General features: G+C 50.2%; 1 protein-coding gene across 1 annotated transcript in view; it reads right to left on the reverse strand.

The window, feature by feature from the left end:
* Positions 1–14,037, reverse strand: part of LOC311123670 (NBAS subunit of NRZ tethering complex-like) — a gene marked incomplete at both ends in the record, with an annotated part of 49,461 nt that extends 35,424 nt beyond the window's left edge. The window contains 3 exons of the mRNA XM_084197914.1: positions 8,935–9,071; positions 9,436–9,540; positions 13,959–14,037. Coding sequence (XP_084054040.1) covers positions 8,935–9,071; positions 9,436–9,540; positions 13,959–14,037 — 321 coding nt within the window. The remainder of the gene's footprint in view (positions 1–8,934; positions 9,072–9,435; positions 9,541–13,958) is intronic.
* Positions 14,038–14,338: the final 301 nt, after the last annotated feature.

Consider the following 14,338-nt stretch of genomic DNA (forward strand, 5'->3'; position numbering starts at 1 on the left):
TCCCCAGACTAACATCAGTGTCCTGGTCAACATCCCCAGACTAACATCAGTGTCCTGGTCCTGGTCAACATCCCCAGACTAACATCAGTGTCCTGATCCAGGTCAACATCCCCAGACTAACATCAGTGTCCTGGTCCAGGTCAACATCCCCAGACTAACATCAGTGTCCTGGTCCTGGTCAACATCCCCAGACTAACATCAGTGTCCTGGTCCTGGTCAACATCCCCAGACTAACATCAGTGTCCTGGTCCAGGTCAACATCCCCAGACTAACATCAGTGTCCTGGTCAACATCCCCAGACTAACATCAGTGTCCTGGTCAACATCCCCAGACTAACATCAGTGTCCTGGTCCAGGTCAACATCCCCAGACTAACATCAGTGTCCTGGTCCTGGTCAACATCCCCAGACTAACATCAGTGTCCTGGTCCTGGTCAACATCCCCAGACTAACATCAGTGTCCTGGTCCAGGTCAACATCCCCAGACTAACATCAGTGTCCTGGTCAACATCCCCAGACTAACATCAGTGTCCTGGTCAACATCCCCAGACTAACATCAGTGTCCTGGTCCAGGTCAACATCCCCAGACTAACATCAGTGTCCTGGTCCAGGTCAACATCCCCAGACTAACATCAGTGTCCTGGTCCTGGTCAACATCCCCAGACTAACATCAGTGTCCTGGTCCTGGTCAACATCCCCAGACTAACATCAGTGTCCTGGTCCAGGTCAACATCCCCAGACTAACATCAGTGTCCTGGTCCTGGTCAACATCCCCAGACTAACATCAGTGTCCTGGTCCTGGTCAACATCCCCAGACTAACATCAGTGTCCTGGTCCAGGTCAACATCCCCAGACTAACATCAGTGTCCTGGTCCTGGTCAACATCCCCAGACTAACATCAGTGTCCTGGTCCTGGTCAACATCCCCAGACTAACATCAGTGTCCTGGTCCAGGTCAACATCCCCAGACTAACATCAGTGTCCTGGTCAACATCCCCAGACTAACATCAGTGTCCTGGTCAACATCCCCAGACTAACATCAGTGTCCTGGTCCAGGTCAACATCCCCAGACTAACATCAGTGTCCTGGTCCTGGTCAACATCCCCAGACTAACATCAGTGTCCTGGTCAACATCCCCAGACTAACATCAGTGTCCTGGTCAACATCCCCAGACTAACATCAGTGTCCTGGTCAACATCCCCAGACTAACATCAGTGTCCTGGTCCAGGTCAACATCCCCAGACTAACATCAGTGTCCTGGTCCAGGTCAACATCCCCAGACTAACATCAGTGTCCTGGTCCTGGCCAACATCCCCAGACTAACATCAGTGTCCTGGTCCTGGTCAACATCCCCAGACTAACATCAGTGTCCTGGTCCTGGCCAACATCCCCAGACTAACATCAGTGTCCTGGTCCTGGTCAACATCCCCAGACTAACATCAGTGTCCTGGTCCTGGTCAACATCCCCAGACTAACATCAGTGTCCTGGTCAACATCCCCAGACTAACATCAGTGTCCTGGTCAACATCCCCAGACTAACATCAGTGTCCTGGTCAACATCCCCAGACTAACATCAGTGTCCTGGTCAACATCCCCAGACTAACATCAGTGTCCTGGTCCAGGTCAACATCCCCAGACTAACATCAGTGTCCTGGTCCAGGTCAACATCCCCAGACTAACATCAGTGTCCTGGTCCAGGTCAACATCCCCAGACTAACATCAGTGTCCTGGTCCTGGCCAACATCCCCAGACTAACATCAGTGTCCTGGTCCTGGTCAACATCCCCAGACTAACATCAGTGTCCTGGTCCTGGTCAACATCCCCAGACTAACATCAGTGTCCTGGTCCTGGTCAACATCCCCAGACTAACATCAGTGTCCTGGTCCTGGTCAACATCCCCAGAATAACATCAGTGTCCTGGTCAACATCCCCAGACTAACATCAGTGTCCTGGTCCAGGTCAACATCCCCAGACTAACATCAGTGTCCTGGTCCAGGTCAACATCCCCAGACTAACATCAGTGTCCTGGTCCAGGTCAACATACCCAGACTAACATCAGTGTCCTGGTCCAGGTCAACATCCCCAGACTAACATCAGTGTCCTGGTCAACATCCCCAGACTAACATCAGTGTCCTGGTCCAGGTCAACATCCCCAGACTAACATCAGTGTCCTGGTCCTGGTCAACATCCCCAGACTAACATCAGTGTCCTGGTCCAGGTCAACATCCCCAGACTAACATCAGTGTCCTGGTCAACATCCCCAGACTAACATCAGTGTCCTGGTCAACATCCCCAGACTAACATCAGTGTCCTGGTCCAGGTCAACATCCCCAGACTAACATCAGTGTCCTGGTCCTGGTCAACATCCCCAGACTAACATCAGTGTCCTGGTCCTGGTCACCATCCCCAGACTAACATCAGTGTCCTGGTCCTGGTCAACATCCCCAGACTAACATCAGTGTCCTGGTCCAGGTCAACATCCCCAGACTAACATCAGTGTCCTGGTCAACATCCCCAGACTAACATCAGTGTCCTGGTCAACATCCCCAGACTAACATCAGTGTCCTGGTCCAGGTCAACATCCCCAGACTAACATCAGTGTCCTGGTCCTGGTCAACATCCCCAGACTAACATCAGTGTCCTGGTCCTGGTCAACATCCCCAGACTAACATCAGTGTCCTGGTCCTGGTCAACATCCCCAGACTAACATCAGTGTCCTGGTCAACATCCCCAGACTAACATCAGTGTCCTGGTCAACATCCCCGGACTAACATCAGTGTCCTGGTCAACATCCCCAGACTAACATCAGTGTCCTGGTCCAGGTCAACATCCCCAGACTAACATCAGTGTCCTGGTCCTGGTCAACATCCCCAGACTAACATCAGTGTCCTGGTCCAGGTCAACATCCCCAGACTAACATCAGTGTCCTGGTCAACATCCCCAGACTAACATCAGTGTCCTGGTCCTGGTCAACATCCCCAGACTAACATCAGTGTCCTGGTCCTGGTCAACATCCCCAGACTATCATCAGTGTCCTGGTCCTGGTCAACATCCCCAGACTAACATCAGTGTCCTGGTCCTGGTCAACATCCCAGACTAACATCAGTGTCCTGGTCCTGGTCAACATCCCCAGACTAACATCAGTGTCCTGGTCCTGGTCAACATCCCCAGACTAACATCAGTGTCCTGGTCCAGGTCAACATCCCCAGACTAACATCAGTGTCCTGGTCAACATCCCCAGACTAACATCAGTGTCCTGGTCCTGGTCAACATCCCCAGACTAACATCAGTGTCCTGGTCCTGGTCAACATCCCCAGACTATCATCAGTGTCCTGGTCCTGGTCAACATCCCCAGACTAACATCAGTGTCCTGGTCCTGGTCAACATCCCAGACTAACATCAGTGTCCTGGTCCTGGTCAACATCCCCAGACTAACATCAGTGTCCTGGTCAACATCCCCAGACTAACATCAGTGTCCTGGTCCAGGTCAACATCCCCAGACTAACATCAGTGTCCTGGTCCTGGTCAACATCCCCAGACTAACATCAGTGTCCTGGTCCAGGTCAACATCCCCAGACTAACATCAGTGTCCTGGTCAACATCCCCAGACTAACATCAGTGTCCTGGTCAACATCCCCAGACTAACATCAGTGTCCTGGTCAACATCCCCAGACTAACATCAGTGTCATGGTCCTGGTCAACATCCCCAGACTAACATCAGTGTCCTGGTCAACATCCCCAGACTAACATCAGTGTCCTGGTCAACATCCCCAGACTAACATCAGTGTCCTGGTCAACATCCCCAGACTAACATCAGTGTCCTGGTCAACATCCCCAGACTAACATCAGTGTCCTGGTCAACATCCCCAGACTAACATCAGTGTCCTGGTCAACATCCCCAGACTAACATCAGTGTCCTGGTCCTGGTCAACATCCCCAGACTAACATCAGTGTCCTGGTCCTGGTCAACATCCCCAGACTAACATCAGTGTCCTGGTCCTGGTCAACATCCCCAGACTAACATCAGTGTCCTGGTCAACATCCCCAGACTAACATCAGTGTCCTGGTCAACATCCCCAGACTAACATCAGTGTCCTGGTCCTGGTCAACATCCCCAGACTAACATCAGTGTCCTGGTCCTGATCAACATCCCCAGACTAACATCAGTGTCCTGGTCCTGGTCAACATCCCCAGACTAACATCAGTGTCCTGGCCAACATCCCCAGACTAAAGTCAGTGTCCTGGTCCTGGTCAACATCCCCAGACTAACATCAGTTTCCTGGTCCTGGTCAACATCCCCAGACTAACATCAGTGTCCTGGTCCTGGTCAACATCCCCAGACTAACATCAGTGTCCTGATCCAGGTCAACATCCCCAGACTAACATCAGTGTCCTGGTCAACATCCCCAGACTAACATCAGTGTCCTGGTCCTGGTCAACATCCCCAGACTAACATCAGTGTCCTGGTCCAGGTCAACATCCCCAGACTAACATCAGTGTCCTGGTCAACATCCCCAGACTAACATCAGTGTCCTGGTCAACATCCCCAGACTAACATCAGTGTCCTGGTCAACATCCCCGGACTAACATCAGTGTCCTGGTCAACATCCCCAGACTAACATCAGTGTCCTGGTCCTGGTCAACATCCCCAGACTAACATCAGTGTCCTGGTCCTGGTCAACATCCCCAGACTAACATCAGTGTCCTGGTCCTGGTCAACATCCCCAGACTAACATCAGTGTCCTGGTCAACATCCCCAGACTAACATCAGTGTCCTGGTCAACATCCCCAGACTAACATCAGTGTCCTGGTCCTGGTCAACATCCCCAGACTAACATCAGTGTCCTGGTCCTGATCAACATCCCCAGACTAACATCAGTGTCATGGTCCTGATCAACATCCCCAGACTAACATCAGTGTCCTGGTCCTGGTCAACATCCCCAGACTAACATCAGTGTCCTGGCCAACATCCCCAGACTAACATCAGTGTCCTGGTCCTGGTCAACATCCCCAGACTAACATCAGTGTCCTGGTCCTGGTCAACATCCCCAGACTAACATCAGTGTCCTGGTCCTGGTCAACATCCCCAGACTAACATCAGTTTCCTGGTCCTGGTCAACATCCCCAGACTAACATCAGTGTCCTGGTCAACATCCCCAGACTAACATCAGTGTCCTGGTCCTGGTCAACATCCCCAGACTAACATCAGTGTCCTGGTCCTGGTCAACATCCCCAGACTAACATCAGTGTCCTGGTCCTGGCCAACATCCCCAGACTAACATCAGTGTCCTGGTACTGGTCAACATCCCCAGACTAACATAAGTGTCTTGGTCAACATCCCCAGACTAATATCAGTGTCCTGGTCAACATCCCCAGACTAACATCAGTGTCCTGGTCCTGGTCAACATCCCCAGACTAACATCAGTGTCCTGGTCAACATCCCCAGACTAACATCAGTGTCCTGGTCCTGGTCAACATCCCCAGACTAACATCAGTGTCCTGGTCCTGGTCAACATCCCCAGACTAACATCAGTGTCCTGGTCAACCTCCCCAGACTAACATCAGTGTCCTGGTCAACCTCCCCAGACTAACATCAGTGTCCTGGTCCTGGTCAACATCCCCAGACTAACATCAGTGTCCTGGTCCTGGTCAACATCCCCAAACTAACATCAGTGTCCTGGTCAACATCCCCAGAATAACATCAGTGTCCTGGTCCTGGTCAACATCCCCAGACTTACATCAGTGTCCTGGTCAACATCCCCAGACTAACATCAGTGTCCTGGTCCTGGTCAACATCCCCAGACTAACATCAGTGTCCTGGTCAACATCCCCAGACTAACATCAGTGTCCTGGTCCTGGTCAACATTCCCAGACTAACATCAGTGTCCTGGTCCAGGTCAACATCCCCAGACTAACATCAGTGTCCTGGTCCAGGTCAACATCCACAGACTAACATCAGTGTCCTGGTCCAGGTCAACATCCCCAGACTAACATCAGTGTCCTGGTCCTGGTCAACATCCCCAGACTAACATCAGTGTCCTGGTCAACATCCCCAGACTAACATCAGTGTCCTGGTCAACATCCCCAGACTAACATCAGTGTCCTGGTCAACATCCCCAGACTAACATCAGTGTCCTGGTCCTGGCCAACATCCCCAGACTAACATCAGTGTCCTGGTACTGGTCAACATCCCCAGACTAACATCAGTGTCCTGGTCCTGATCAACATCCCCAGACTAACATCAGTGTCATGGTCCTGATCAACATCCCCAGACTAACATCAGTGTCCTGGTCCTGGTCAACATCCCCAGACTAACATCAGTGTCCTGGTCCAGGTCAACATCCACAGACTAACATCAGTGTCCTGGTCAACATCCCCAGACTAACATCAGTGTCCTGGTCAACATCCCCAGACTAACATCAGTGTCCTGGTCCAGGTCAACATCCCCAGACTAACATCAGTGTCCTGGTCCTGGTCAACATCCCCAGACTAACATCAGTGTCCTGGTCAACATCCCCAGACTAACATCAGTGTCCTGGTCAACATCCCCAGACTAACATCAGTGTCCTGGTCCTGGCCAACATCCCCAGACTAACATCAGTGTCCTGGTCCTGGTCAACATCCCCAGACTAACATCAGTGTCCTGGTCCTGGTCAACATCCCCAGACTAACATCAGTGTCCTGGTCAACCTCCCCAGACTAACATCAGTGTCCTGGTCAACCTCCCCAGACTAACATCAGTGTCCTGGTCCTGGTCAACATCCTCAGACTAACATCAGTGTCCTGGTCCTGGTCAACATCCCCAGACTAACATCAGTGTCCTGGTCAACATCCCCAGAATAACATCAGTGTCCTGGTCCTGGTCAACATCCCCAGACTTACATCAGTGTCCTGGTCAACATCCCCAGACTAACATCAGTGTCCTGGTCCTGGTCAACATCCCCAGACTAACATCAGTGTCCTGGTCAACATCCCCAGACTAACATCAGTGTCCTGGTCCTGGTCAACATCCCCAGACTAACATCAGTGTCCTGGCCAACATCCCCAGACTAACATCAGTGTCCTGGTCCTGGTCAACATCCCCAGACTAACATCAGTGTCCTGGTCCTGGTCAACATCCCCAGACTAACATCAGTGTCCTGGTCCAGGTCAACATCCCCAGACTAACATCAGTGTCCTGGTCCTGGCCAACATCCCCAGACTAACATCAGTGTCCTGGTCAACATCCCCAGACTAACATCAGTGTCCTGGTCAACATCCCCAGACTAACATCAGTGTCCTGGTCCTGGTCAACATCCCCAGACTAACATCAGTGTCCTGGTCCTGGTCAACATCCCCAGACTAACATCAGTGTCCTGGTCCTGGCCAACATCCCCAGACTAACATCAGTGTCCTGGTCCTGGTCAACATCCCCAGACTAACATCAGTGTCCTGGTCCAGGTCAACATCCCCAGACTAACATCAGTGTCCTGGTCCAGGTCAACATCCCCAGACTAACATCAGTGTCCTGGTCAACATCCCCAGACTAACATCAGTGTCCTGGTCCAGGTCAACATCCCCAGACTAACATCAGTGTCCTGGTCCAGGTCAACATCCCCAGACTAACATCAGTGTCCTGGTCCTGGTCAACATCCCCAGACTAACATCAGTGTTCTGGTCCTGGTCAACATCCCCAGACTAACATCAGTGTCCTGGTCCTGGTCAACATCCCCAGACTAACATCAGTGTCCTGGTCCTGGTCAACATCCCCAGACTAACATCAGTGTCCTGGTCAACATCCCCAGACTATCATCAGTGTCCTGGTCAACATCCCCAGACTAACATCAGTGTCCTGGTCCAGGTCAACATCCCCAGACTAACATCAGTGTCCTGGTCAACATCCCCAGACTAACATCAGTGTCCTGGTCAACATCCCCAGACTAACATCAGTGTCCTGGTCCTGGTCAACATCCCCAGACTAACATCAGTGTCCTGGTCCTGGTCAACATCCCCAGACTAACATCAGTGTCCTGGTCCAGGTCAACATCCCCAGACTAACATCAGTGTCCTGGTCCTGGTCAACATCCCCAGACTAACATCAGTGTCCTGGTCCTGGTCAACATCCCCAGACTAACATCCTGGTCCTGGCCAACATCCCCAGACTAACATCCTGGTCCTGGTCAACATCCCCAGACTAACATCAGTGTCCTGGTCCTGGTCAACATCCCCAGACTAACATCCTGGTCCTGGCCAGACTAACATCTTGGTCCTGGTCAGAGGGGAAAGGTCACAAGGAGGACAAAGACACTCTGAAAACAAAGCTAAAAAAATGTTTTCACACACAACAAATTGGGAACTCTAAACACCTGGTGACAACTCACACACCAATCAACATCCGACAACTCGCACACCAATCAACATCCGACAACTCACACACCAATCAACAAATACGACAACTCACACACCAATCAACAAATACGGCAACTCGCACACCAATCAACAAATACGACAACTCGCACACCAATCAACAAATACGACAACTCGCACACCAATCAACATCCGACAACTCGCACACCAATCAACATCCGACAACTCGCACACCAATCAACAAATACGACAACTCGCACACCAATCAACATCCGACAACTCACACACCAATCAACATCCGACAACTCACACACCAATCAACATCCGACAACTCGCACACCAATCAACATCCGACAACTCACACACCAATCAACAAATACGACAACTCACACACCAATCAACATCCAACTACGAGTACACTCGCACCACTCTGTCCAACCAAAAGAGACAGAACTGCAAAGTGTGTGTGTGTGTGTGCGTGTGTGTCTGTGTGTGCCTGTGTGTGCGTGTCTGTCTGTGTGTGCGTGTCTGTCTGTGTGTGTGTGTGTGTGTGTGTGTCTGTCTGTGTCTGTGTCTGTGTGTGTCTCTCACCAGGCCTCAGGCAGCAGGATGGTGTACTCGTGTGGTGAGGTGGTTTCTGGGAAGTTGTAGAGGATAGCCAATCGGTGTTGGAGAAGCTCTGCTCCATGATAGGTGAACAGGATGTCCAGCGCCTGGACGTTACTCTCCTAGAGGAAGAGAGGAAGCCAGGCCAGAGACAGGAACAGAGATGTATTTTTAGAAACCCATTTAGCTACTGAACATACATAGCAAAATCAAATGCCCCCCCAAAAAAATATTTAAAAAAATAGATTAGGTAGATGGGGGAAAAAAATAAAATATATATATATAAGACCAGAAAAGTTGATATATGTGAGGCCAGAGAGAGTGAGAGAGAGACAGAGACAGACACAGAGAGAAACAGAGAGACACAGAGAGACACAGAGAGACACAGAGAGACAGAGACACAGAGACACAGAGACAGAGACACACAGAGAGACACACAGAGAGACACAGAGAGACAGAGAAAAAGGGTATAGAAGAACAGTTTACCCTGGCGTAGGTTCTTGCTGACAGAATGATATTCTGGTTCCGGAACTTCTTAAAGAACTCCGAGTCATATTTCTGTTCTGCAGCATCGGGACCGCCTAATATATCCTAGAGAGAGATGGGGAGGTAGAGGAAGGAAGGGGGGAGAGAGGGAGGAGGAAGAGGAAGGGAGACAGAGAGAGACTATTGTTTTGAACCTAAACCACAGAAATAACAACACTTAACACTATGGACCACAAAGCTTTACTATCTTGTCCTGGAATATACAAGGTCTAAGGTCATCAGCCTTCACCAGATTTCACCAAAGAAATCGGAAATACAGACATCGTCATCCTACAAGAAACATGGTATAGAGGAGACGGACCCACTGATTGCCCTCTAGGTTACAGAGAGCTGGTAGTCCCATCCACCAAACTACCAGGTGTGAAACAGGGAAGGGACTCAGGGGGTATGCTAATTTGGTATAGAGCAGACCTAACCCACTCTATTAAATTAATCAAAACAAGAACATTTTACATTTGGTTAGATATTCAAAAGGAAATGATCTCAACAGGCGTACGCTACCCTGCTCCTCTTGGGCCCGTGAAAGGTTCAACGAAGTGTGTGAGGGGTGGGAATGGGCGCATTTCTCCATTCCCTTCTCCGGCCGTTGTATTGGGCAGTTCAATGGTGAGAAATGTCTCAGTCCCTGGAGCAAAAAACTCTGCGCTATCCAGGAGCACGACTACAGGACATCAATAAGTTGCTCCCAAACCTTTTAAACCAGCATCAGGATATTGAGTCTATCATAGTTCATGTGGGATTCAATGACATTATGAAGGGCAGCTCAGAACAGCTGAAGATGGATTTTACAGAACTGATTGGGTCACTGCTTGACACCAACAACCGGCCCATAATATCCGACCCACTGCCCTCCCTAAATCGTGGCATTGAACGGTCCAGCAGACTTTTAGCCCTCCACAACTGGCTACGAGACTATTGCACCTCTGTGGGTGTAACATTTATTGACAATTTTGATACCTTCTGGTAGCAAAGCTCGTTTTATAAGGATGGGATCCACCCAAATCATTTCGGTTCCTGGATCCTTTCACAGCATTATAAGGCTGCGTTGAGACAATGACTTATCAATGACCCAAGCCCAGCTCAGTTAATCCCTACCATTGTGACGCTGAGTTGTCATAATGCTTCAGCAAATGTACATTATCCTAGGGGCGTTGGTAGAAACAATGTCAGTAATCTAATTTATGCCCCTCTTACTGCCCTGAATGTGTCTGCTGATCCCACAGCTATTGTATGTAGTAATCAAGTGCCTATGAACCAGAGTTATACTGTTAGCACTGAGGCGGTGTGTCCTAGTAGGAAGTCCACTGTGTGCAGCTCACCCTGCACTAACATACAAAACATGAGCATGTCTACTTCTGCTAAGCTTCCTAGTAAAGCAATGAAAACAATCAAGCATCCCAGAAAAGTGCTAAAAAATAGCCCACGTTAACATATGTAGCTTAAGAAACAAGGTCCATGAAATCAATAATTTGCTAGTAACAGATGACATTCATATTCTGACAATCTCTGAAACTCACTTAGATAACTTTGATGATTCAGTGGTACCAATACAAGGTTATAACATCTACAGAAAAGACAGAAATGCCAGCGGTGAAGGTGTTGCTGTTTATATTCAGAACCACATTCCTGTAAAGATTAGAGAGGATCTCATGTTAAATACTTTTGAAGTAATATGGCTACAGGTTCATCTACCTCACCTAAAGCCCATTCTGGTGGGAAGCTGCTATAGACCACCAAGTGCTAACAGTCAGTATCTGGATAACATGTGTGAAATGCTTGATAATAAATGTGATATCAATAGAGAGGTATACTTTCTGGGTGATTTAAATATTGACTGGCTTTCATCAGGCTGACCACTCAAGAGAAAGCTTCAAACTGAAAACTAGTGCCTGCAACCTGGTTCAGGTTATGAGTTAACCTACCAGGGTAGTTAGACATTTTGCAGTGATTCTCATGTTGATGATGTAAAGAATAATTGGTCTGTGGTGTGTAATGAGGAGCAACCAGACGCTGCACCCATTAAGAAAACCATTGTAAAAAATGTTAAATCCCTGTGGATTGATGAGGAATTGAAAAATTGTACGGTTGAGAGGGATGAGGCAAAAGGAATTGCAAATAGTCCCTGTGCCCAAGAAAGCAAAGGTAACCTGCCTAAATGACTACCGCCCCGTAGCACTCACAGCCATGAAGTGCTTTGAAAGGCTGGTCACACCTCACATCAACACCATCATCCCGGAAACCCACTTCAATTCGCATACCGCTCCAACAGATCCACAGCTGACGCAATCTTAATCGCACTCCACATTGCCCTTTCCCACCTGGACAAAAGGAACACCTATGTGAGAATGCTGTTCATTGACTACAGCTCAGCGTTCAACACCATAGTGCCCACAAAGCTCATCGCTAAGGACCCTGGGACTAAACACCTCCCTCTGCAACTGGATCCTGGACTTCCTGACGGGCCACCCCCAGGTGATAAGGGTAGGTAACAACACATCTGCCACGCTGATCCTCAACACGGGGGCCCCTCAGGGGTGCGTGCTCAGTCCCCTCCTGTACTCCCTGTTCACCCACGACTGTGTGGCCAAGCACGACTCAAACACCATCATTACGTTTGCTGACGACACAACAGTGGAAGGCCTGATCACCGACAACGATGAGACAGCCTATAGGGAGGAGGTCAGAGACCTGGCAGTGTGGTGCCAGGATAACAACCTCTCCCTCAACGTGACCAAGACAAAGGAGATGATCGAGGAGGGCCGAACACGCCCCCATTCACATCGACGGGCTGAAGTGGAGCGGGTCGAGAGTTGTGTCCACATCACCAACAAACTATCATTGTCCAAACACACCAAGACAGTCGTGAAGAGGGCACGACAAAGCCTTTTCCCCCTCAGGAGACTGAAAAGATTTGGCATGGATCAACAGATCCTCAAAAAGTTATTCAGCTGCACCAATGAGAACATCCTGACCGGTTGCATCACCGCCTGGTATGGAACTGCTCGGCATCTGACCGTAAGGCGCTACAGAGGGTAATGCGTACGGCCCAGTACATCACTGGGGCCAAGCTTCCTGCCATCCAGCACCTATATACTAGGCGGTGTCACAGGAAGGACCAAAATATTGTCAAAGACTCCAGTCACCCAAGTCATAGACTGTTCTCTCTGCTTCCGCACGGCAAGCGATACCGGAGCGCAAAGTCTAGGTCCAAAAGGCTCCTTAACAGCTTCTACCCCCAAGCCATAAGACTGCTGAACAATTAATCAAATGGCCACCCAGACTATTTACATTGACCCCCCGTCCCCAACTCCTTTGTTTTTACACTGCTGCTACTCGCTGTTTATTATCTATGCATAGTCACTTAACCCCAATCTACATCTACAAATTACCTCGACTAACCTGTACCCCCGCACATTTAGGAGATCAATGGAAGATGGAATTATAATGATGGCATTAAAAGTTAAGGATATGTTTCAACGACAAAAGAGCCAACAGGTATGCTGCTTCTTAATACTTTGAATGGAGTTCTTGTTATTGTGTAGGACGGGGGAAAGCTCAGCCTATGTAGCTTTGATTAGCCAACCCAGCTAGCTAGCTTAACTAGCTTCTCTTCTCAGTTTGATGCAGTCAAAACAGGCACTATGTAATCACATTGGATGATAAATAACCCTGGCAGCTAGAAGTTAGTAACTAGTGTGAGTCTGCTTGGTTACTGTTCCGGTAAACAGTACAGGTAGGGCCACTGCTGTCTGTCTTCCTCCTTGCGCCACCCAGCCACACACAGGCCCCTCCCCCCTCCTGCTGCTAGCCCTATCCCTCTCTCCCACACAGCAGGCCCCTCCCCCCACCTGCTGCTAGCCCTATCCCCCTCTCCCACACAGCAGGCCCCTCCCCCCGCCTGCTGCTAGCCCTATCCCTCTCTCCCACACAGCAGGCCCCTCCCCCCGCCTGCTGCTAGCCCCATCTCTCTCTCCCACACAGCAGGCCCCTCCCCCCACCTGCTGCTAGCCCTATCCCCCTCTCCCACACAGCAGGCCCCTCCCCCCACCTGCTGCTAGCCCTATCCCTCTCTCCCACACAGCAGGCCCCTCCCCACGCCTGCTGCTAGCCCCTCCCCCCGCCTGCTGCTAGCCCCATCTCTCTCTCCCACACAGCAGGCCCCTCCCCCCACCTGCTGCTAGCCCTATCCCCCTCTCCCACACAGCAGGCCCCTCCCCCCACCTGCTGCTAGCCCTATCCCTCTCTCCCACACAGCAGGCCCCTCCCCCCGCCTGCTGCTAGCCCCTCCCCCCGCCTGCTACTAGCCCCATCCCTCTCTCCCACACAGCAGGCCCCTCCCCGTTCGGACCGGGTCTCCATATTTAAAACATTATTTTTTCGGGTAGGGTCCAGGGAGGAAAGTCTCCATCTTTCTGGAACAGAGAAGACCTCTAGTTAGCGGTTAATTGGTGGTGCAGTCTCACCTCGTAGGTGGCCAGGCGGTCCAGGTAACAGAGCAGCTTCAGCCTGCTCCGACACAACTCCTTCTGCTCCAGAGTCAACCTGCAGGACCACAAAACAACCACCATGACCACATGGACTAGCCTACATTAAAAACACTGTAGTAAGCATTTCATTCTGACCGTAAGTCAACCACTCATGACCACAGAGACTAAATCAAAAACACAGGTCATCATCATTGTAGTAAGGATTTGATTCTGACCATAAAATCAACCACACACGACCAGCGGCTCAACGCGGATAGTCCACTAGTGACCTCAAGATACTGACTGTAGCTCAACCACACAAACAGAGACCTTATCACAGTAACACCAGCGCTGCTTTTCTACAGTAACACCAGTGC

This window comes from Coregonus lavaretus (genome assembly GCF_964263955.1).
Source record: "Coregonus lavaretus genome assembly, contig: HAP1_SCAFFOLD_4129, whole genome shotgun sequence".
NCBI lineage: Eukaryota > Metazoa > Chordata > Actinopteri > Salmoniformes > Salmonidae > Coregonus > Coregonus lavaretus.